At 40.1% G+C, this 24127-nt stretch overlaps 2 protein-coding genes across 8 annotated transcripts in view; both read left to right on the forward strand.

Moving 5' to 3' along the window:
• Positions 1-4147: 4147 nt before the first annotated feature.
• On the forward strand, positions 4148-8280 carry PRXL2C (peroxiredoxin like 2C). 2 transcript variants are annotated; one of them, XM_031608192.2, is made up of 6 exons: positions 4148-4770; positions 5187-5255; positions 6408-6461; positions 6857-6962; positions 7188-7319; positions 7907-8279. In XM_031608192.2, the coding sequence occupies exons 1-6, from the start codon at positions 4588-4590 to the stop codon at positions 8032-8034; spliced, it is 672 nt and encodes a 223-aa protein (XP_031464052.1). In that variant the 5' UTR covers positions 4148-4587; the 3' UTR covers positions 8035-8279. The 2 variants fall into 2 exon arrangements, with proteins under 2 accessions (XP_031464052.1, XP_031464054.1); XM_031608194.2 differs by lacking the exon at positions 6408-6461 and having other exon boundaries at positions 7907-8280.
• A 2209-nt stretch (positions 8281-10489) lies between these two features.
• CDC14B (cell division cycle 14B) overlaps positions 10490-24127 on the forward strand; it is a 50371-nt gene continuing 36733 nt past the window's right edge. For 5 of the 6 annotated variants that reach the window (XM_031608198.2, XM_031608199.2, XM_031608195.2 and 2 more), the window contains exons 1-4: positions 10490-10853; positions 17522-17615; positions 18923-18998; positions 21276-21368. In XM_031608198.2, coding sequence (XP_031464058.1) covers positions 10688-10853; positions 17522-17615; positions 18923-18998; positions 21276-21368 — 429 coding nt within the window. In that variant the 5' untranslated portion in view covers positions 10490-10687. Of the gene's footprint in view, positions 10854-17230; positions 17435-17521; positions 17616-18922; positions 18999-21275; positions 21369-24127 lie in introns of those variants that run through there. The other variant, XM_090132160.1, reaches the window with a different exon arrangement.

Below are 24127 nucleotides of genomic sequence, written 5' to 3' on the forward strand. Positions count from 1 at the left end.
AAACACTATATAGGAAAATTTTTGTTCACCTTTTAAGACAAGTGTAAGTCTCAAAAACAAGGTTTAATCTGGCATGAATATTCCATGTGATCCACTTTTCATTCTTTGCCCCACAATCCTCTCATCTAATTTACACTGTAATTTAAATGCTAAAAATAATTAGCTTACTTTCTAAGAACCTTATTGCTAACAAGATATATGGTAAGCATATTTGGCTAGCTTTGATTGCAACGTATCTTTTACTTTTTTTTTTTTTTTTTGCCTGTAATTAACCTATGTAAGTAATGAGTTCTTCAGGTGAGAGACTTGCTCCCTCTCAATTCTTTAAAGAAGTGTTTAAGCTCATGGCACTGAGCCACAGAACAGTTTCTCTATAATATAATTTACATTCTTGACATGCAGTTGGTCATCCCTGGTTTTCATCAACAGCACACAAAGTAGATAGACGCAAAACAGGAAAAGATCAAATATGAAAAGCTCTGAATAAATGCATCAAAGGCTTTCTATGCATTGAAGCTGTAGTAATCAAAGCATCGTATATTTCACTTAAAATTGTTGCACTTTGTTTTGTAGTAAGGTTACCTGTTGCAGCACTCCCTTTAGGATTAGTGCTTCCAAACTAAATCTGCCCAATTTAACAGCAAAAAATTTTTCTTTCCACAGTACATATTATTGCTAAGCTACTACAGTAGATTTTTTAGAGTGTTTAAGCTATTTGTTTTGTGAGGAAGCAGATAATCAGTACATACTGACACTTAAAGCAGACTTAAGTTATGCTTAGTCTTGTAAACAATTTTGAACAGCTTCAAAAAGGAGTGAAAAATCAAAAATCAAAGTGAAAAACTTTGGCAAGTTCTGAAACAATAACATGTCCTCCTATAGGGGGAAGATAGGGGGAAGAAAAAGAAGAAGAGAAAGAGAGAAAGAGAAAGAGAAAGAGAAAGAGAAAGAGAAAGAGAAAGAGAAAGAGAAAGAGAAAGAGAAAGAGAAAGAGAAAGAGAAAGAGCAAGGGTGAAGGAAAAAAAAATAAAGAGAAATGACATCATGAGGTAGTGAATACACTCCAAATAGGAAAAAAAAAAAAAAAAAAAAAAAAAAAAGATGAGATGAGATGATAGAGATGAAGATAATATTTGAAATATGACTTCAAAACTGCAAGTGGTTTTCCTGGCTGATTAAAATAAACAGTTCCACAATTCTATGACATGAAATCTAGTATAACCTACTCAAAATTACACTATCAATACAGTGAAAAACAGCCATAAGGGAAAAAGCCTCTTATCTACAGGACAGAACACTTTTTTTTTGCTTTTTAATCACAACAGTTTAAAAACAACTCATTCTTAGTTAACACTTAACAAAATACTTTTACTCCAGAATTATAAACATTTATTTCAGTTGATAATTAATAACCACAATACCTCTAGCTAAGTAATACTTAGATAAATAAGAACAACAACAACAAAAATTATACTACTAAAAAAAAGTACATCTTGCAGTAAATAGATAATAATATGGTGTTTTACCAGTACACACTACATACTCTAAACATTGTGGCACACTACTTATATAAGCCACACCACTCTTGTCAGATATTTTATTCATTTCTTCTAAATAAAAGGCTTCAGGTTGCTTAATAACAGCTGGCATTTTGTTTCACTGGCCAATACAGAGGAAATAAATTATTTCACATCTGTGTTTGTTTTCTTCTCCTTGAAATGGTAGGAATCCAAATTTCCTATCCAGAACAAAAAGTAAACTAGCTCTTAGTTGTTTAAATATTTGGCTAAGTTTCCCTTTGCAACTGTAACCTGCACTGCTGTGAAGTGCAGCAAAAGTAACTTGCATCCTGAATGCTACATCATGATTAATATGGCAATATATTAACTAATTCTCCTTAAGTCACTGAAACAAAGGCAATGCTCTGATGACTACATTGTTCATGTTATCAATATCTCTTTATTTAAGAAATGTAAAGAAAAGAGCGGGGAGGGGGGGAAATCACCAAAAAAAAAAAACCAACAACAACAACAACAAGGGATGATCTCCCCAAAAACAACTCATACGAATGGACCTTATGGCTTTGATCCTTGTAGAAAGTTTGTATTGACCAGAATATCTGAAGTCAGCAGGTGTTGTGTCTTTCTTTCCATCTAAATATGTGGAATTTGTAAATGTATTTCTGTTAAGTGTACCTAAATGAATGACTTTAAATTTTCACTTTCAAAAGTGACTGCTAATTTGAGTGCCTCCTATTTCAGGGAACATGGCAGTGCTCCACTGTAAGTAGCATTTGTGTGCTACTTACAATTCCACAGAACACTATCAAAAATGTGGACTCTACTGTTTGAGGAGCTTCAGAGAATGTTTTGGAAGATATCCTTGGGAGAAAGATGCTACTTATCAGCATACACTGTTGACACCAGCTAAGGCATTCTGAACAGCATAAAAGAGCTAAGTTTGCAGGCAGACTTTTAGGCAGGAGTGTGTATCAGCTCTAACAGATGTGGTGGGCTCCTCAGAAACTTCACTTCCAGTCAAGAGAGACCGACTTCTCTGTAGTCTAAGCACAAGAGGGTATACTGAGCTGGGACAGTGTCCTTCAAATTTATGACAACCCCCTGTCCAATATCTCATCAGCAGGCCCAACCATACCTGCATCCCAAAGAGCACTTGGCTGCACATCCACTCCAGGAACGCCACAGTTCAGCTGTAGGCTCTGATTTCCAGCTGCAGAGATGACGGCCTTCTCCCAGTTCTGCTATGCCCTTGTGCCCTGCATACTGAGGCCTGTGCTACCCAGAAGCTTTGCTGAAGCCATAGCATGGAAAGGTTATGTGAGCAGTCCTCCAACTTCAACCTCAGAAAGAGTAAAGCATATCAAAGGTCACCAGTTCTCCCTGCTTTTCTACATCTTGTGGCAGTTCAGGGTAGGCAGGCCATTTTCTTTCTATTGCACAAACCACACTTTGCTTCTGGGCTGCTGGTTGAAGGGATCCAGCTGACCACAGAAACTATGTATAACTGTTACCTATACAAAGAATTCTGATAATTGCAACAGGGAATTAATACTGCCTAAACTCTTATCTAACAGAGAGCAAGTCTCACCATTTTCAGAAATCCCGTACAAATTTGAGGTCACTGTGGGGGCATACTAGCCTACAAGACTAGTCTTTCAAGCAAACAGCTATAAGCAAATATACAACTTCTTTACTAAAATTTGAACACTGATTTGCCCTCTCAGCAAACTATTATAATGATGACCACATTTAATCTGACAAAGCCAAAAGACAGATTCATATAATGAAATAAAATTTTATTGCTGAAACAAGCAGGCTACACCAATTTCACCTCCAGGTATGTCCTGGAAATCTGATTCACCATAAGCACTTTATCAGCCAGGGATCACCTTCCCTCATATTGTTGTTTATTATTTAGAGCTGACTTGCCTTTATTGGCATACAGCACTTGATGTGCCCTGAAAACTATTTAACAAGTTTTAGGAAATTAGTTAGGGAATATCTCAGCTGAGGTGTAAACTATCTTGAGGGGGGAAAGGAATGGTTAAAAAAAAAAAAAAAAAAAAAAAGGATTGCTCAAATGAGAAAACAAGATTGAATGCACATTGTCTGTATCAAAAAGTCAAAGTAGTGGGTGAGGGGTTGCAGCCTCTCAGTGTAGTATGAAACCAATGGGTTTAACCCAAATTTCAGGAGCTGATGTGACATTAACACTGTAGAAAGTAAGTTTGCCAAGAGAATATCTCGAATTAACTTCAATGGAGGGCTTCATGAAGTAGAATAACTCACAGAATCAATCACAGAATTGCCAGGGTTGGAAGGGACCGCAAGGATCATGAATCTCCAACCCCCCTGCCACATGCAGGGCCACCAATCATCCCACCTAATGCTCCAGTCCTGTTCCCAGGTGTATTCCTTCTGGTACCTCTTTTTTACAGCCCCCTGTGAGAAGAAGGCGCTGTCCTTGTAAACTATCAGCTAACAAAGGACTAAAATTCTGCTCGTGTCCGGTGCTCCTATTTTCAGGGGATCTATTGACCTCCTCTACTGCTGTGTGCACTCCCTACAATCACACACTTCTGCACTGCTCAGCATCCACCGCTTGTCACCTGCCAAGCCCTGTGCAGTTCTTTTACTCCTTTGAGGGAACGGGTTATGCTTTTTCTGGTGCAGCAACTCAGCACTTCCTAGAAAACGGCACTTTCTGGCTCGATCGCGGCACACTGCGAAGGCAGCCCTGACCGGGGGCTGGGTGACATTACTGCTGCTTCTGCTCACACATCATTTCTGGGAGCTTCCGTTTGGCTCCGCTGCAAGTAACTGCATTCCGGCTCCGGCTGATAGGCAACGCTTTTGGCAGCGCATCTCCCTCCCTGCTTTTTCGGAGGCCTCCACAGGCCTGCTCCCCCTGCAGCGCGAGCCGCCGGCAGCGGACTCACCCAGCGGCCGGCACAGGACGCTGCCCCCCCACCCCGCCTCGGCGCCTCCTCGCAGGCCTCGCGCTTCACCGACCGGCTCCGCCTTACTCTCACCCGGGAAGGTCGGGCGGAACGGCGGAGCCGCGGCCATGTCCGGAGCGCCCCCGTGCCCCGTCGTGCGGCAGCAGGTCCGTCCTGCGTCCGCTGCGCCGCGCCCTGAGCCCGCGGAGGTGCGGGAGGCCGCCCGCTGCTTGGTGGTGGACGCTGACGGGAGGAGGATCCGCTTCGGGGCCTTGTACAGGCGGCAGAAGGCCGTCGTGGTGTTCGTGCGGGTGAGGAGGGCGGCAAGGGGCTGGGCGGGCTGCCACGGGCTGAGCGGAGTCGCACTCGTACTTGGAAAGTTCTGAGCTGTAAAGGCGGGAGCGGGAGGTCTTCGGCTGCGTGAGCAGAGACAAATGCATCGCAGATAAAACAAGTCTTCAGCGATGTGTTTAGGGAATCAAGCACACTGCTGCCCCGCATCCCAGCTGACAAGACAGATGACTGGCATGGCCCCGACCCGGAGTCTGTGCTCAGGCTCAGAGCAATTAAACCAGGCTCCTAACCCAAATTTTGTGACTGCACTGAACTTCAGTCTTTCTTATGCCCATTTCCCAGTCACCTCCAAACTAGTTCATGCCTGAAGTCAGAATCTGTTTCTTCACTGCTGTGCAATAATGTCTGTTTCTTACACGTCTACCTGTCGCAGAATTTCTTGTGTTACACCTGTAAGGAGTATGTAGAAGACCTGGCAAAAGTCCCCAAGAGTTACTTACAAGTAAGTGCCACACCCCTGTATGTGCTTTACAGTCAGCTCAATTATCTCCTGCTGCAGGCTTAACCTTCCGGGAATCAAAGGAAGGCTCGCAGTAAAGTTAATGCTTGCAGTGAAGTTAATGCTTGCTTGGTTGCTACAGTTGCCGTAATGCATCTGCCGAGGAGACACACGAAGGGAGTTACTGCATGGCATACCTTGTAGCAGCAGCATTATTTCTCCTAGCACTTTTAACTCCATGCCATTCTTTCTACTGTAGTTCAACTGTTAAGACAGACATTTCTCTTGGTTTTAGTGATGCCCTGGGCAGCTGTCTGCTCAGACTACTGCTGCCCTTTCGCCATGCTGGTGCAGATAGCTGCTGGGCATGCATGGGACTAAATCAGAATAGTGCTCTGAATTAAAAATAGTCTCCGTTCACTGGGTTGCTTTTTCTAAACTGTTCAAGTAATGTTACTCAGAATGACATTTTCTTAATTTGGCTGCTTTTTTTTTTTTTTTTTTTTGTATGACTTTTATTCTTAGGATGGCTTATTTTCCTAACAAGACAAATGATTCTGTTTGGGATAGGCAAGTGTTATATGCTAATATTAAAACAAAAACAAAAACAAAAACACACCCTGATACTTCATTAACTGTGTTACTGACATTTAAACAAACAAGGCCTGTGTTTTATACTCAGGCCTAATGGTGCAACTGTGAAAGACAGCACAACACATTGATTGAAGTTATATGTACTAAGGCCATCAGTATATGGAAATCACAGATAAACTTGCTTGGGTGCCAATATTTGCATGCTCTGTCCATAGATGCAGGTGCAACTGTGGTGAAATTTTGCATTTCCAAAATCATAAACAGGTTGCATTCAGTAGGAAAGGTGATGCTACCAATGCTACAGAAAGTGTATAGTTCACATACCTGTAACTTAAGTTACCTTTTAAAAGTAATTTACTGCTTAATAAGTTAATGTAGTTATTAACTGTGGGTGTCAGATAAAGCATTTTGCTCCAAGTATGTCACTGACATTAATTTTGAATAATTTTAATGCAGTATACCATGATCATTATCTCAGAACATCAAATTGCTAATGCTTTGCAGCCATGCAGAAGCACAGAGTTCTTCTTTTTCAGTTTCAATACCTGTGATTTGTTCTAGGAAGCAAATGTGAGGCTTATAGTTATTGGACAATCATCTTATCATCACATCAAGGTAAATAAGGTAGTCATTAAATAAACTGTATGCTTTATAGTGTCTTAATGATCTGCATTGAGAGATTTTCCTCAGAGTGAAAAGACAGTCGTTAGCAGCCATAGAAAACTAGGCCAGTATTCTTTTTGATGAAGCAATTCTAATAGTAATGATTGAATAAGGCAAATAACTAAAGCTTTCAGATTAAAATCCACTCAGGAAGATCTTTTCCTGATTTCAGTGGAAGCTTTGTTTTAGTAAAAGCTGTAGGGCTAAAATTTTTTGGCCTTTGCTTTCATTTAGCATTACAAAGTCACAGTTTTAAAATTGAAGTGCATTTCCGTGTTTTGTTTTACTAACTAAATTACTTTCTTAACCTTAAAAATATCACTTTCTTTTATGTACGTATTTTGCAGCCCTTTTGCAGTTTAACTGGATATACACATGAAATGTATGTAGATCCACAAAGGGAAATTTATAAAATGCTTGGCATGAAAAGAGGTGAAGGTAATGACGTATCAGGTAAGAATAATTTTCTCACTGATATGACTTAAAGAACAAGAATGCTTAGAAAATAACAGCATGATCACAATGGGCATAGAGAGCATAACCATCAGACCATCTCCGGTAGGCTGTACCTTGTCAAAGAAATGGTTTCTTCAATAATCACAGCAACCATTTGATTTTGTTGTTCTTGTTATGTACTTTTGTACGTCTATGTGACAAGTTCTTTGCTGTTTTATTTAGTGCAGAGCCCTCATGTAAAATCAAGCATGCTCTTAGGCAGTATTAAAAGTATGTGGAGAGCAATGACTGGCCCAGCTTTTGACTTCCAAGGAGACCCTGCTCAACAGGGAGGAACTCTGATTTTAGGGCCAGGTAATCTCACTCTTTTTGTCTGAAAGTGACATGCTACTCCTTATGTTGTTTGCTTTAGTGCTGCCATCTCTGCTGCTGTCCCTGTGGATGTGTAAGGAGGACAATCCTGTGCTGTCTCTGCAGTTTTGCTAGCAGAGTGAACCCACGGAGATGTCATTGTGCAGCCTTACCTCTGGCAGGGCCAGCACAAAGCTGATCTCTGTCCTTTAGAAATCAATTGTGCTGCTGATGGCTTGAAGTTCAGAAGGTATTTTTGAGTGACATTAACTCATATTCTGCTTTCAATTTGATTTGAGGCACTTAGTGTGTGTTTGTAATAGAGGGGGGCTACCACATGACAAAGCCATCTCATGTCATTAGGACTTGCTATTCTTCAGCAGATTTAATTCATTTAGATGCTTCAATGCCCCTTGTTCTACAGCTTAATTAAAAAAAAAATCCATGTCATAATTTAAAATAGGATTTACTGTGCAGTCTACAAGATACATAAGAGCTCGTAGGAAATCACAATGCTTCTTTGATTCACTTATACTTTTTAGTAAGTACTGTATTCAACTAATTGCCTGTTTATTCTCATTCCCTTTCAGGTAATGAAGTTCATTTTTTGCATCATGATAGAAACAGATTGGATCATGTTCCCATTAATTCAGTTTTGCAGCTGGCAGGAGTTAAAACAGTAAATTTCACAAACAAACCCCAGATTATTGACATATGACACTGAGGCAGTGTGTCACTTTTTTTTGATGCTCCACAAGAATGACACTCCAGTGAATTCCCAACAGCTCCAGTACTCTTCATCTTTATAGCATATCTGAAACTACGTCTGGAAGACCAGAGCACAGAATAAATTACCTGGCACTGAAGACGGACTAAAATGCTGTTTCCGTTGTATATAAGATAATAAAAACTAAAATACAACTGAGACCTACTGCAAAAATTTCTGTGTCTTACTGCTTTCTCACATAACAATCTTGCTAACACATTTTAAATCTTTGTTCAGAATGCACTGAACTAAAATGTTTTTGCTCAGGAAGAACTTGGGTTTCTTGCCTTTCAGTAAACCAAATTGCATTTAAATCCAAAACTTTTCAGAGGCTTTAAAACCTCCAGCAGAGTGTGGCAATATTGTATTAAAAAAATAAAAAAATCACGGTTCTAAACAGTGGGACTTAAGCTATCACGTACTTTTGCATCTGGCAAGAGCAGATATTTATTTTCTATTTTTGAATAAGATATTTTAAAATTGTCAGCTGCTGTTTGAAATTACTTAGTGTCATACAAAAAGGTGGATCTGTTAAAACAGCGAGGGGTGTGTCTGAAATGTATTTGGGATCAAATAGTTAGTTTTGGAATAGGCCACAGGTGCTTACCTGTTTTCCTATTAATTTTTGCAGCAGAAAATACTTTATGTATACCTGAACAAATATCCTTAGTTGTTTCTGTCATAGACAGCTGAGGTGAGGACATCACAGATTGTGGTTGTTAGATTTTGTAGAACTTTTTCTGTAAGAGTTTATGTTCAGAGTCTATTGCTTTCAATAAAGCAGAATTTGCCCTCTTCTGAGGCATGAGCCATATTCTAGCACTTTCAAAATTAGATTTTCCAAAATTTATTGAGGAACGTAGCCTTCTCTGAAGCTGCAGATCTTTGACGATTCCTGTAAGTTGCTGTTATTAATGCACAACTCTTCTGCAGAATCTGACCAGCCTGTGGAGTACCACAAGGCCTATGTAAAATTAAAAGGCTTGTCTCTGTGTCCATTAGGGCCATTGACATGGCCAACACAAACTTCTGGGAACTCTACACCATTAAGCTCAAGTGAAATTAACACAGTGCTCCTTGATGAAAAATAAAAGGTTTAAGAAAAATAATGACATTGAGTAATGTAATTACATGAGGAGGTACTATCCATTAGCACCGTATTAATTACCCACACATTTGGTAGCACCTGTTTAAGAGAAGGATGCTATTAATGTAGAAGTACCATGTGACCCTCAGCCCAAGCCAGCAGCACCCAACCTGAACTCACAGCAGCTTTCCACAGACCCAGCACTGCCACAGGCACACGAGGGGGCAGTGGGACAGAGTGAAAACTTGGAAGTGAAGGGATGCAGGTACCCAGTGCACTGTTGCACTTCCATGCTGATACATGCAACCAGACGTATGAGTCATGATGCTACTTCCAGTTCCACTTCTGTTTTCCAGTTATTTCACATTCATGTGCCCAGTGCTTTCCGTTCTAATGGAAGTGTTTGTCTTGTCATTTCTTGTACTGCTTTGCTTTCAGTGGAACTTAAAAAGCACATGGTGGAACAGCTCTGTTGTGGTGTTTTAACTCAATAGAGGAATTGGACACAGCTGTGCACTCCTAAGGGGCTCAGAACAATCGAAGCTTCTGTTTGCCAGTGTTCATGAAGCCACTCATCCCTGGCACTTCAGTGCTAATAGGCCACGTGATTTTGGATTATCCCAGCAAAATCTTTAGATAGAATCACAGGATGAGGGCCATGGAGAGGAAAAACACCACAGGAGGCTCAGCAGAAACACAGCTTTAAGGAACACATCGGCCCTGCATATATCAAGCACCCACCGTGTGCCAGAGCTCACATAAGCCCAGCCCCACACGCATGATGAATGGCCACAGGCAGCTACAGGCCCTTAGAATTATTTAAAAACAATGTTTTTTAAAAATTATGCAGCAAAACATATGGGCGACATGGGCGAAAACATCTGCTGGCTGCTCACCCTGCACAAAGCAAGATCTGGGCTGCGGATCGCAGTGGAGGACTGGCAGTGCTCCACTTATTTTGGTGTACTGAAACATACTGTACCGAAACACAGTGCTGTGTGTTAGATACAAAAGCATCTTCTAAACTTTCCAAATCCTGAGCAGACCGCTGCAAGCAGCGAGATTCCGCCGAGGACGCCTCTCCTGTTCGGAGCTCTGGAGTCGGGCAGCGGACCGTCACCAGACTCGCCGCATACGCACCAATGGTGGCGGCTGTCGGCGGCCCCGCGTAGGGCCCCGCGTAGCGCCCCGCTGCAAGCCCGGCCCAGCCCGGCCCAGCCCACCTGTTACCGCGGCTGCTATGACATCACTGTCTCCACCGCTCCGCGCCGGTGACGCCACACCGCCCCGACCCAATCAGAAGCGGCAGAGGGGGGGGGCGGGGGTGCCGGGAGCAGCCGGGTCTGGGCGGGGGGGCGAAGGTGCATGGGGCGGCGGGAGTGGGCGGTGTCCACGGAGACGCGTCAGCCGCCGCTGCCGGCCCCTCCCCTGGCAGCCCGGGGCCCGCGGGGAGCGACGCGGCGGGGATGAAGAGGGTCGGTTTGCACCCACGGTAGCGGCGCGGCCGCCGCCTCCGCCATGAAGCGGAAGAGCTGGGCCGAAGCCCGGCGCCGCGCCAGCCCGCCGCCGGCTCTGAAGAGAACTCGGAGCGCAGCGTCGAGGGCGGCGGGGGTTGAGGAGCGGGACGAGGAACGGAGACAGACGCCCTCCGCCGCCGCGCCCGAGACCTGCGTGCAGATCACCGGTGAGGGGGGCGTGCCGGGGCTGGGCGGGCTGCCCTGCGGGGCGCCGCAAGTCGGGGCCGGGACGGTGAGGCGGGGCGACGCCCCCCTTCCCGCCGCCTTCGGCAGCGGCGCGCCGGGGTTCCCGCCAGGCGATCTCGGCCGGTCCGGGAGAAAGTTGGTGGCGGCGGGGAGAAGGGCGCGACGTCCGCGGGTGGCTGGCGCTGAAGCGGGGCGCGCCGGGTTCGGCGGTGCTGGGCGCGTTTCGGAATAATTAACGTAATGTGCGCTGAGTAACTTTGTTTGGCAGCGCCGAGCAGTGCCTCACGCTGGGGTTTGGCTTGGAACAGAGCGGAGAGAAAGAGTATTTAAACCGGCAAAATGCCCATCTGCGAAACAGCCCAGCAGCCTAGTTTGTGCGTGCGTGGGGGCCCTCCGTGCCGGCTGGTGGACGTCACGCTCGTACCGGCCGTCTTGATCTGTCCTGTCCCGGCCCCGCGCGGTGCCCCTGCGTTGCCCGTGGTGGCATTGCGACGGCAGCCGATGTTCCGTGTGGCAGCCGCGGAGGTGCGGCTGAAGCAGTTCCCTGAGTTCCACGTCTAAGAGACGTGCCTGGGTTTAGTTTGTATAGAAACAAACGCAGAAATGGACTTTTTGTGTGCTGTATCGCGTTTGGGAATGGCATTATTTACAACTTCCCTTAAAAGAAAAAAAAAAAAAAAGAATAGAAACAAATGAGCCTCGCCTCTTTTCTACAAAAGACAAATGGGAAATTGCGTGTAAAGAGAGCAGCAAGAATATTGAGAACAATCATGGACAAAAGCACGGATCTCATCCTTGCTGAGAAGCAAGAGTATTTAGATGAACTGCCGTGTCTCCTAAATACCAGTGTGTTTAGAAAATCCTAAGATTCTGCCAGTGTTTTGGAAACCGGGCATAGTGATGTAGGAAGAATGTAAATTCCCAAAGCGTAACAGAATCCTCTTTTTAAAAAGCTCCAGCCTAAAATGTATTTTTGGGGGGTCTAGTCTACACAGGGACACAATGGTAATTTTGTATGCAGAGCTGTAATTCTGTAAGTCTTTATTTTTCTATAGCTTCTTAGCTGTAACTATTTTTACAGGTATGGCACAATTTTAGGGTTCAGTGTAGAAACCTCTGATTAGGTAGGTGTTGCTCTTTGGTATCAAAGTACATCCCCGTGCTGGAATGCTGTGTAGCCCTTCCCAGCCCCACAGACAGCATTATGACCAGCCATGGGGAGCATCTGTTTGGGGCCAGGGCACACCTCCAGCCCTGAACAGGCCCCTCACATTATTGTGTTTTCCCTTCCAAGGAAATGCTCACTTGTTCAAATAGTGCAGCACATCACCTAGGATTTGACTTTTGTTTTTCAGTGGGAATTCAGCATGCACATCAGTACTCAGCATAACAGACTCAATTAAAATGCACTAGGTTCTTGTATTTAACAATAATTCATGTTCCCTTAATATTTTCATACTGTTCATCATGGCTGCTGTTTACAAGCTTCTAATAATGGAACAGTTACAGCCTAATCTTCATTGTGTTAGTATGACATGTTTGTTTTTTTTTTTTCCCAATAGAGAAACCCTGAGAGAGAATAAGCCCACAGGCTCACCTTTTCCTTTGGCTGCTTTAAAAGTTTTTTTCAGGTTTTGGACTGTCAGTTCTGGCTTCTCACAATGCAGTTCTGAGAAGTGAATTAATAGTTCTGGACTGGAAGCAGATTAAAGCATCAGGCCTCATTCTTGCACTTGGACATACTGGAAAATATTCTAGTGACCATGGAGACTGAATACTAGCATTACCTTCTTTGCTTACAAAACAGCCCTAAACTCAGTAAGAACATTGCAGACTACTCTCATTTTCATCTTTGTGGAAGGCAACAGCAAAAAACGTCCCAAATAGCTATAAAGATGCATGGATTTTCTCTTGCCTGATGTTACACTGATACGTAACAGAGTTGCTAATGCTTTATTATGCATAGATATTATACTCAACACAATTATTGTGTTTCTTTATTTCCTATTGAATTGCACTTATCAATCTAAATATTTTTGTTTGCTATTAAATGTAGTTCAGGGAGTCTGTGCTTCTGGAAGACTGTTTATTTTGGTCTGTTAAGCTGCATGGTAAATCTTACCATTTTGTCTTTGTCAACTAATGCATGAGTCTGGCTGGTATGAATTCAATTTGCTGGTACTGAATACATTTCTTCTGTTTACTGGAAGCATATTTCCATATTCTTCTGATCTCTGAAAAAAATAATTTATATGATCTAAAGGAAGTGTAACCGTGTTGTGTGAGAAGCTTAAAAACTCATTACTTCCCTTCATTGCCAGGTTGTCACTGCTCTGATTTTTATAAATAACATTTTAAAGAACGTGTACAATAATAAGGCATAAACTTTGCACAAAAGGTGCATGTTTTTCTCTCACCTCCCTCCAGCAGTTAATTCAAAAATGAAGTAACTACAGTAACGAAACATGAAATTAAATCTTAAGTGATAGAACACCATGGGGAATCTTCACAGATGTTTGTTTGTCCTCCTGTTCAGTGGGTATCCAGTTGGTTGCAGTGTGGAACTAACTCCAGAAAGAATGTCCTAAGTCACTTGGAGATTTTAAAAAAGAACATCTGGTTCAATATGCTAATTGATAGATAGGTTGAGGGCTTTTTTGTTCTCTCACACTTGTTTGTGTGTTTTTTGTTGGAGACTGTGAAGACTAAGTGTTTTGCTTTGTTTCTCCCATATTGTTGGTTTGACATTACAGATGTTGTATGTTATGAAGAAACCAAATTTGTTCTTTTTTTTAATTATTATTATGAAAACAAATTTTGGGGAAATTTTCACTGACTCAATTAGTTCTATTATACAGCTACATCTCAGTACAAAAGTTTTATTTAATCTTTTATCAATATGACTTCACTGTGAGTGTGTCTCAAAGATTTTTTAAAGTCAAGTTTAAAGATTTTAATATCTAAGCCAGCGCTGACAGCATGTGAACACTTGTAATGTAGTCTTATAAGTTGGACAAGAGCAGCTGAAATCAAGGACTATGTTTAAGTAACACATCAATCATCAATCATGATGTGACCTGAAAATGTTTTTTTCATGGTAAATAAAAATTTCCTTTAGCTTTTTAGTGTGTCTTCATTTTCTCTTTCAGAAGGCCAAGCTATTGTTGTTACTGTCAACTGTATTACCACTTAAATAGGAATTGTATTGTAAAGATGAGTGCATGAATGTTTTCAAGGATAAGATGACTAACAGGGAAAATACGATACAATTTTACTTCTCATCTTAATATTGCAACAGAATTTGTCTTTTTGTTTTCTCTTATTTTGGTGTTCCTAATGTAACAAAATACCATGCACTAACCCTGATTTTAGAAATGCAGTTCTGTTAGAATAGTAAATAATTTTCTACTGTCATTCCTTATAATTCAAAACAGACTAACGTTATATTTTGTAATACTGTCAGTCTCCTCCAAATTTCTCATCTGAGGCATCTGTTTAACAATAGCGCTGCTGAGTTTTTCTTTTCGTGAAATAATCTTTGCTGCTTGTGTGCAGACTTGTCCTACCTGTAGTGAGTGCCCGTTTGGTGTTTAGATGCCCCCTGAGTTACTGAAATTGCTTTCTTCAAGGCCTTCACAGTGGACCTATAGAAGCATCAGGCTCAAGGTAAAGCAAGGAGATTATTTTGTTGTCTCTGTTTTCCAGTGAACACAGTTGTGAAATGGTAGCTCTTAGTGTTGTATACCTGTGCTTCCGTGGAACATTGTAGAGCAGAAAAATAAACAAAATGTTTTTCTTTCTGTATGCACATCCAAATCAGATGTTTGTTTACACAAGCCATAATAATCGCACATGCTTGTTGTAGCTTTAATCTCACTAGTTTGGTACTTGTAGTAGCAAAGCTGTGAGATCACAGCTCTCAGGTAGGGGTCTGTGGACTTATTTTGTTGTGCATCGGTAGCTTACTAAAATTAATTACCAACAATTGTTCATGTTTTTGTGTTTTAACTGTTTTGTTGTTTGAGTCTAACAAAATTAAACATAATTGAAGTACATCTAATGTACTGCAGTCATATCTTCTAATTGCAGTGCAGATGCAGCCTGCAAGGCAGTAAGCCCTGCTCTTATTCTTCTGAGAGACTATTAAAAGGATCTGCCCTAGTTTATGATAATTTTATGATTACCTTTCATCAGAAATTTGTGAGAATCTGGAAGTACTAAATTAGATTATATGTAAATTATATGTAAATGAGCCACTAAAAAGCTAAAATTAACAAAGAGTGCATAAAAATATTAAAGTTCTGCTTCTGTAGCCCAAACTGTTTTGCTTCTGTAGCACAAGCTGTTGTGGAGTCCTACTGAAATGCATTTATCAGTGCTCCAGTGTATTTCATGTGTAGACCCCAATCCTGCAGTTGGATCCGTAGCGGAGGAATCCTTATTTCACAGCGTTGGTTACTCATGTTCAAGAATTAGCACTCTAATCCTTGGTAACACTCTAGCTGCAAGCAGAACTGGAAATACATTTGCAAAATATAGATAAAAATAGATATAGTGAGCAGTTTACCATTTGTATCCTATCAGGCTGGTTAGCCAGAAAGGCAGATAGGCTTATGGGAAAAGACTGCTCTGCACAGCTTATTACTAAAATCTCCTCGTAGGAGACATTTTCAAAAAGATGGAGCCTGCTGTTTGCATAATGGAGAGCAATTGTTAGTAGGGTGCTGGAAAGGACACCTTGTCAGGATGTTGGCATTTGACATATGCAGCTCTAACTGTGAGGTGGTTCTACAGTCATTAAGCTTGAGCTCCTTGCTAAATTCTTTCAGGTGTTTTAGAATGGCATCAATAAATGCAATCCAAAGATACCAATGTGGAATTGAATGCCAACAGCTATTCAAAAGGCCATGTGCTCTCTATGCACTCAGGAGATGAATTCTTATTTTTGTTGGACTTTTTTTGCAAAGTTGCAGAAAATTTTCTGTAAAAGCTGGAGCATTGAGAAAGGAAGTGATTCATATACTCCCAAGTCATGTTTTTGAATAAAATGCTAATTATTTTAGTCTTTGGACCTATGTAAGTGTATTTCTTTCCTCTTTTTTTTTTTTTTTTTTTTTTTTTTTTGTTCCTTCTCTAGTATTCAAGGATTCAGGATTACTTCTTCTGTAGAGCTTTTATATTTTCAAAAGTGATGTACGGCTTATATAAACAAGTTGGCATGCAACAAGGTGGCATGCCAGCCCAAGCACTGCAGCCATTCTGTTGTTTGAGTGCACCGAGGGCTCAGTCCTAGTCAAAAATGAGTGAGTGTAAAGAGTAGGTGCCACTGTGGGGGGGAATATTGGATGTGTTTTGATACTGCTAGCCCACTGTGGGTGTGTCCAGACATCTAACCCGACAGAAAACTTTGCCTTCTAATAAACTTCGTGTTAGCTGGCTGTTATATCAGTTTAGAAGCAGTGTGAAATCATAGCTCAAGGCTGTAGTTTGACATGGATTTCATCTAGCAACACCAGTTTAAACACAATCCCTAGATATAATATCTCATCCATTCTCAGTTTTGCTTTCTTGCTTGTGTGAGTCCCTTTCCCTATCGACATTAGTACTCATTTTCAGGGAAGAGGGGAGTAAACCAGCAAAGCAGCCTTCCCTTCTTCCCCCTTTTTTCCCCCCTTTTTCTTCCCCCTTCTCCTTTAAATGAGCAAGGATACCTGCTGCAGCCCCTGATTATGATGGACATAGCTGTGCAGAGCAAGGGAAGGAACTCTGGTGGGGAGAGGCACAGGGAGCCATGGCTCCCTCCTCCCTAATGTTTTGTCCTGAATGCTTTTCTGGGGCTGCCTTCTTTTCCTCTGTAACATATAAGTAATGACTTCTAAGTGCTAATCATTTTGGTTTGAAACAAAAGTGATTTTTTTTCTGCTCTTTACATATGCTTCTGTGCTTACATATACGTGATGTTCAGATATTTAAGTAAATGTATTCATTCTAGGCAACTAGTGCAAAACAATCTTTTAGATTTTGAATTTTGCTTTGTGTGTGTGTGTGTGTGTATTTTTTTTTTTCCTCCCCAGCAGCAAAAACAGAAGTATGGCTGTCCTGCTGCAAGACCTCTCTTTATTGATCAGTAACAAGAGGTGCAGCAATTTACAGCCAGAGCACAGTCGGTGCTTAAAGTTCACTGCGGCTGCCCTTCGAGAGAGTTTTGTTTTGGTGTTTTGTTTTGTTTTACTGTGAATACCGAGGTGGCCTTAACTCGTTCAGCAAGGGGCGCCAAAACAACGTAGGCACCGGGTGTCCCCACTGGGACGGATGGTGGGGGCCGGCTGGGCTCTGGCGCTCTGCTGGGGAACGCCGCGCGTTCGAGACATTTTGCGGCTCGGTTTAACGTCGATGCTGCGCGCTTAGGCTGCAGCTGGGGCTGCCGTGCTCGGAGGGCCGCGGTGCGGCCTGGCCTGCGTTACCTGGAGGAGGAGCCGACCCAGCCCTGCTGTCCGTGTCCGGGCACTGGCGGCCTGCGGAGGGTCGCGAGCTCGGAGCCGTGTCGCTGCCACGTGAGAAGGCAGGAGAAAGTTTGGAGTTGCGCTGCCGGCGGGCGTGCTGCAGAAAAATGGGGTGTTTCTGAAAGCTCTGTTTCCTTGCCTTTCAGATCGCCTTTATTTCGCAATTCTCTGCCAAAAACCAAAGAGTGGAGCTGCAGATACCCATTATTTCTGCGTAGACAATGAACTTGTGTATGCGAAGTAAGTACATAGTTTCTTTTTCTTTCTTTTTCTTTCTTTTTCTTTCTTTTTCTTTCTTTTTCTTTCTTTTTCTTTCTTTTTCTTTCTTTTTCTTTCTTTTTCTTTCTTTTTCTTTCTTTTTCTTTCTTTTTCTTTCTTTTTCTTTCTTTTTCTTTCTTTTTCTTTCTTTTTCTTTCTTTTTCTTTCTTTTTCTTTCTTTTTCTTTCTTTTTCTTTCTTTTTCTTTCTTTTTCTTTCTTTTTCTTTCTTTTTCTTTCTTTTTCTTTCTTTTTCTTTCTTTTTCTTTCTTTTTCTTTCTTTTTCTTTTTCTTTCTTTTTCTTTCTTTTTCTTTCTTTTTCTTTCTTTTTCTTTCTTTTTCTTTCTTTTTCTTTCTTTTTCTTTCTTTTTCTTTCTTTTTCTTTCTTTTTCTTTCTTTTTCGAGTAAATCAGTCAGAACAACAGTAATGAGAAACCAGTCTAATTGATGTTCTGTGTTTAAATGTAGCTGAGGGAAACATACTATTCCCATTATAGAGCTAATAATATGAGTCTGTCCTCTCAGACTTACTTGCCATAATGATTTATAAGGCTTAGAATGGTTTCTTTGCTTCCCATCAGGATTTCTTAAAAATCTTTTCAGAGCTTTCATTATACCCCAACTTGTTAGAAGACACTGGAACGTGTTGCAGCGACGTATACTCCGAAATCTACATTCAGCCAGTGAGCAGAAAGGGATGTCTTTAGTCACCGAAGTATTAAGTGGAGTGTCTAAATTTCCTGGAATTAGTGAAAAAACTGACAAAACTAACTCAAGCTTTTATGAGCCGGGTAGTGAACAGCATATGTCTTTGTATGCAATTTGGAATGCTGCTAATTCTTGAAATGTTTTTAACCAAAAACATACTGTTTTTACAAGGGCTGCTGATGAACATTTATTAGCTGTTTGCTATTCTTTAGCAGTAATACATATTGTATCTTCAATTAATTGAGGTGGTTTACAAGAACAGTAGGTACATGTAGGCAAACATATTCCCACAATATTTGAATTATTTTTCATTGTCTTCTTTTAAAGCCAGACATTTGGGTTGCTTTTGACACAGGGTTTCTAAACTGTTGTCACAGAGTGATAGAATTTTTCAAATCTTAAGTATTATACTTTGTGTGATGGTGTGTGGAAAACAGGAAACAGCTGTTGTTCTGATTAAAATAGTACATATGTAAGAAGACATTTATGTGCTCGGAATGATTCATATGTATATTACTACTTCTTACTTTGTGCATCTAAATTTAAAAAAATAAATAAATGTTTTTACCCTTTCTCTTACTAGCTTCTATGGAGATTTTGGACCACTAAATCTGGCAATGGTCTACAAGTACTGCTGCAAACTAAATAAGAAATTAAAGGTAATGCTTATTTTAGCATTCAATATTCACATCTTTGTAAAGAACAAAAGCAAATGGGAAGTTTCTTTTGTTAAGGTGCTTTCATGTATTCCTAATAAAGCTAAGTTTTGAAAATGTATGCAAAGTTCCATTACATGCATTTAGGGAGGAGAAAAGCCACTTGCCTTTAAAATCCACTCTCTTGTGGCAGTGACTAATATTAAGCTCCTAGGAGATGAGTTGCTAAATGGGTACAGACTCAGTTAGATTTGTAATAGTGGATTTTTTTTTACTTACATTCCTCTTCTGGCTACTGACTCCTCTTCTGTAAGAAGCAATATTTGATTTTTGATTTTTGACGTGGTCCTAGAGAAGAGTTGTGCATCCTCTTTTCTCATGGGGTGCTTAGTAATTGAAGTCTTTATAGAACACGGTGTATTTAAAATAGAGAGTTCCTATATTGATGAAATCAATGACTTCAAGTTAGTTGACGTCTAACTCAAGAAGTTGGACTGTCTGCCTGTTAGGTGGATAAAAAGCTCATTAGCATTAATGTGAACACAGTTTGCCTCTTCAAAACTGTTTAGATCTTAAAAGCACCACTGAGCTATGAAAATTGAAAAGCATACATAGTAGTTTAACATAGTAGTTTAACAAAGTTGAAGTGGGGTTTTGTTCTTTTTTGTTTGTTTTGTTTTGTTTTGCAGAGGGAATTAGTGTCTGTCACTGGCATCAGTTTTCATAAATCCATCTCATATTGTCACTGTAGAGCTAAGACCAAGTTTACCTGAGACAAGATTCTCTTACTTCTGTTTACAGCATGGGTGTCATACCTTTTGGCTTGCCTGGGCTGCATTAAGTGCAGAGGCTGCACTTGTCTTGGGCTGCATATAAATAAGTTGCTCTGAAAGTGATGCTTACAATATTGTTAATTTATAAGTAACAAAAATTTTAATTTTTAATTTTTTTCTTAAAACATTAAAAAAGAAGTGGAACAAAGTGATAAAACTGATGGGATATGTGACCCTTGTTGTGAAACTAATGCATCAGTCTGGTCTGATGACAGTGGTTGCAATTCTTAGTGAGCTCACAAGGAGTTCATCAGAGATTTTTGATGAAATTGTGCTCTTCTGGTACATAATCCTTGACAATTGTTCACAAATATGTACACTGCCAAAAAGTGATGATATGAACAAGGTGTGGTTGTGAAGCGAAGGATATTCCTCTTATAAGAAAGGGCATATAAAAGTCTGGCAAAGAGATGTGATCAGATTTTTTAATTGAATATCTGATTGCAACTCTATGCATTCAATTTGAAAATTTGCAGGAAATGTGTTTATATCAGCTGAAAATGATGTTACAAACATAAATCAATTTTTCTTTTTTCTTGAAACCTATTTTCAAATTCCTGTATCGAACCGGAAAGCACAACCGCGTATTACTCGCTGTTCAGAGTACTGTGTGCAACCAGTGTTCAGAATATATGTAATTATTTGCCATCACTTGAGTCCTGTGCTCCTTATGCCTTGCTTTCAGCCGACACAGTGTTAACAGCACACTGTCTGGTTGTTGCTGAGGACTGGGTGCTTGCCTGGGGCCACTGCTGTGAAGAGCTGTTGCCTTTATAGTGCCAGGGGTAGTTTTTGCTGCAATTATAGAGATAAGTGTCCTTCCTATTGGCAGTGCTATTCCACCTTCTTTCTAAGGTAATGAGATAAACAATATGCCAAGCACTTAGATGAAATTTTAAGACATTATTACTAAGAAGATTTTAAAATGTTTTCAAAATATTTTTATTTTAGCCTATGTTTTCCAGATCTAGAGATATTTTAGAAGCAACTATTAGTAAAAATCGTAGTATCAAGATTTTTTTTCAAAAAACATCAAAACTATGTTTTTAGTGCTGTTGGGACTTCAACTTATCTGTGATGGTTTTGCGAATGTAATATATTTACTGCCATGTTATGTATTTACTTCACATAGATATCTGTTGCATGGGGCTTGAAGTCAGAAATATTAAATACATTAAGGAGAAAAAGAAAAATTCATGTAATCTGTGTAAGTTAGTGTAATTTTGTGAAACTATTTAGGCCGGATACTGTGAAAAATCCTGGAATAATGTAGGTGAGGGTACAGTAGATTCTTCTGAATCTTTTGAGGGATTTGTCTACAATGTATTCTGTCTTAATACAAATTGTTGAAAGTAATGAACTGAGCCTTGCATTCTTCTAATTTTAGAAGAGGAGACATGAAACATTTAAATGGCAGAATTATAATCTTGTTCATTTCTTGATACAGTCGTTTTCATTGATAAAGAAGAAAATAGTTCATTATACTGGCGTTGATCGAAAAAAGCAAGCAAATGCTGCATTTCTCATAGGCTCCTACGCAGTAAGTATTAAAATTTTTACTATTGCCTCAAAAGATTAAATGTTTTCATTCTTTCATACTCACTTTTTAAAACAGCAAGATAAAAACACTTGTTTTCTCTTGGATAATATTGTTACTAATGTATCTTACAGTAAGGTGCTGCTTTCTATTAGAATTTTTAAAGTCCAGCAGGTGTATGGATGGATTTTGGTTTGGTTTGGTTTTTTTTTCCTTGCAACACGATCTGTGTTGTTATAAGGAAAAGAGAACAAAAAGTTACCTCTGAAAAAAAATTTTGAGTTTCATTATTTGTCATAACTTTCTGAATTTCAAAAAATGTGTGCATCTTTTCATTTAGAAAAAAAGACTGATTTTTTTTTTTCTGTTTTTCCACAAATATTGTCTTGGACAAAGTACAGTATATTGTTTCCTTTTGCGAACACATTTAAATATGTCTTTTCTTCCCACTTTCTTCTTTTTTACCATGAGATGATCTCTTCGGTTAACCTATGAGAAGGCATAAGATTGTGTAGTAGAGCCAGTATAATGATTGGGAATGTAAGAGGTGGCTGCAGGTGTGCTGAGTCAGGTCCTTGGCAGCAAAAATGGGAAAACATTGCTGGCTTTCCATTGTAACTACATCTGAAAGAATCAGTATTTGCTACACAAAACTGTTGCTGAGGAATAAAGCACAAACAGTTTAATTGTGGAATGTGTGATGAACTGTATTCTGTTCTGTTTTGACTTGTAACATGACTTGACTGTAACCCTCTCTCTCTCTCTCTCTTGTTCATTTGCTTTTGAGACAAAGTGGTGAACGTGTTTTTGATGTTGAAAATTTGAAGGATCAGAGTTCATCTAGCCTTAGGTCATTCTGGTTTACCAGCTGTGCAGCTATACAGTATTAACTGTGCTGACAGTCTTCTTACTGCTTCTCTGCTTTATTGCTAAGTCCTATTTGTTACTTCTCAGGTTTCCTTTGTTATCTGTTTTACAGTAATCATTATGAATAAAGAAATTAACTTGAAAGTCTGCCACTTCTGCTATCTGCCTTACGAGTGTTACTGCCGATCTTTGTATTCTTAAGAAACTGGCAACGTGAATTACTGAACTTGCTAGCTGTTAAGATGTTACACTAGGTAAAGAGCTGCAGCTTTTAGGAAAACTTCTTTCAATTGTATTACAGGTCTAGAGAACATGAGTGGAATGATTTTATCTATCAGCTGTTATTTGGAAGGTTTTTTGTTTTTCCCTAAAATTTCATTCTGAGTATGTGTAATATTACTGTGCAGCACAGCACCTGGCATTTTGAGCAGAATCTGCTATATAGAAAATTCATTGACAGCAAAACAATTGGATAAGAAAATGGTGTGGTTGCCTACTTAAAAGTTTAAAAAAATTCAAAACAGTCCTAACAGATATCTTGCGTGGGATCATCATCCATTAGCTTTGCCATGTCACATTAACAATGTGCAGTCAGAAGGAATCCTCTCCTTGGAGGTAGGAAGGGTTGTTCTTCAGATAATTATCAATCATAGATGGTGAGGTATCTCTAGCTGGATCCTGTTTTCTCTTCACTGCAGTAGTTTTTGGCTTCTGTACCACCTTTTCTATAAAGTGAGATATAATCTCTACCCATATTGATCCCTCCCCACGGGAGGGATTCCCGTGAAGGAAGATCACAGACTGTGCCCCTGAGGCTTACTTTTTTTCTCTGGTGCACTTTGATGATCTTTCATGAAGAAGCAGGCTTAATTACAGCAAACAGTGCTTTCCTGCACTGTTCCTGCTTTCTGCATTGTTCTCTGTGAAGCGTGCAGTGGCTTAGGATCTGCGCAGAATGTCTGATGTGTATAATCGCAATTCCTGACTGGAAGGAAGTATGTTAAGGTCATATTTATTTTAAATATACATAAGCTTAAGCATCCAGCTACTTCTTCAATTCAGAGTGCATAGCTTTTTGATGAAGAAGGATCTATCATGTGGTAATGCTGAGTTGGATCATTTTATTTCTTATCCCACACTGTAGAACGGATAAATTGATAGATAGACTGTCATTCTGTATTTTTCTTCAATGGGCTGAATATTTTTTCAAGTACAATATCTTTTTTTTTTAGTTTCATGGTGGGTTCCACTTCAGCTGCTTCCTTAGATCGAGGAATTATGTGGCCTGGCATCATACTGGGGGAGTCTGGGTGGGAAGAGCAAGGAAATAGAATGGGGAAATAGTGTCCATAGAGTGAGTCATGAAATCTGTGTGTGTTATAAGGTCTTGGATAGCTTGTGCATAATTTTGGATATAAGTTCTTCAGGAATTCCTACTTGTTTGGAATAACAGGCTACCAGCATTTAAGAATAGCACAGATGCAGTAAGTTTGTTTGTTTTTTATACTCTTTTTTTTTTTTTTTAAACACATAAATGCATTACAACTATAATGAACTGTATGTAACTGTGTCTACTTGCATGTCTTCATAAGCTTTCAGTATTTTTATACTAGCAATTTAAAAGTCTGTCTTTTAAAGGCTCATGAACCTGAAGTTAGAATTCTTAAACAGAGTTATTTAAGTTCTGTTTATAGGAATTGCAGTATGTTGGCATGATTTACCATTCAGCATCTTTTGTTTAAATACGTATGTATGTGTATATTAACTGTGTGCAGATGTGCTCATTTTGACAAATATTGCAATTACAAAGATCTTCATTAACTGTGGTGAAGTGAAAGGGCAGTTGTTAGTGTTCTAGTTTACAAACTAAGTCTGTTCCCAGTCTCTTCCTCACA

The sequence above is a fragment of the Phasianus colchicus genome, chromosome Z (genome assembly GCF_987193195.1).
Source record: "Phasianus colchicus chromosome Z, bPhaCol1.hap1.1, whole genome shotgun sequence".
NCBI lineage: Eukaryota > Metazoa > Chordata > Aves > Galliformes > Phasianidae > Phasianus > Phasianus colchicus.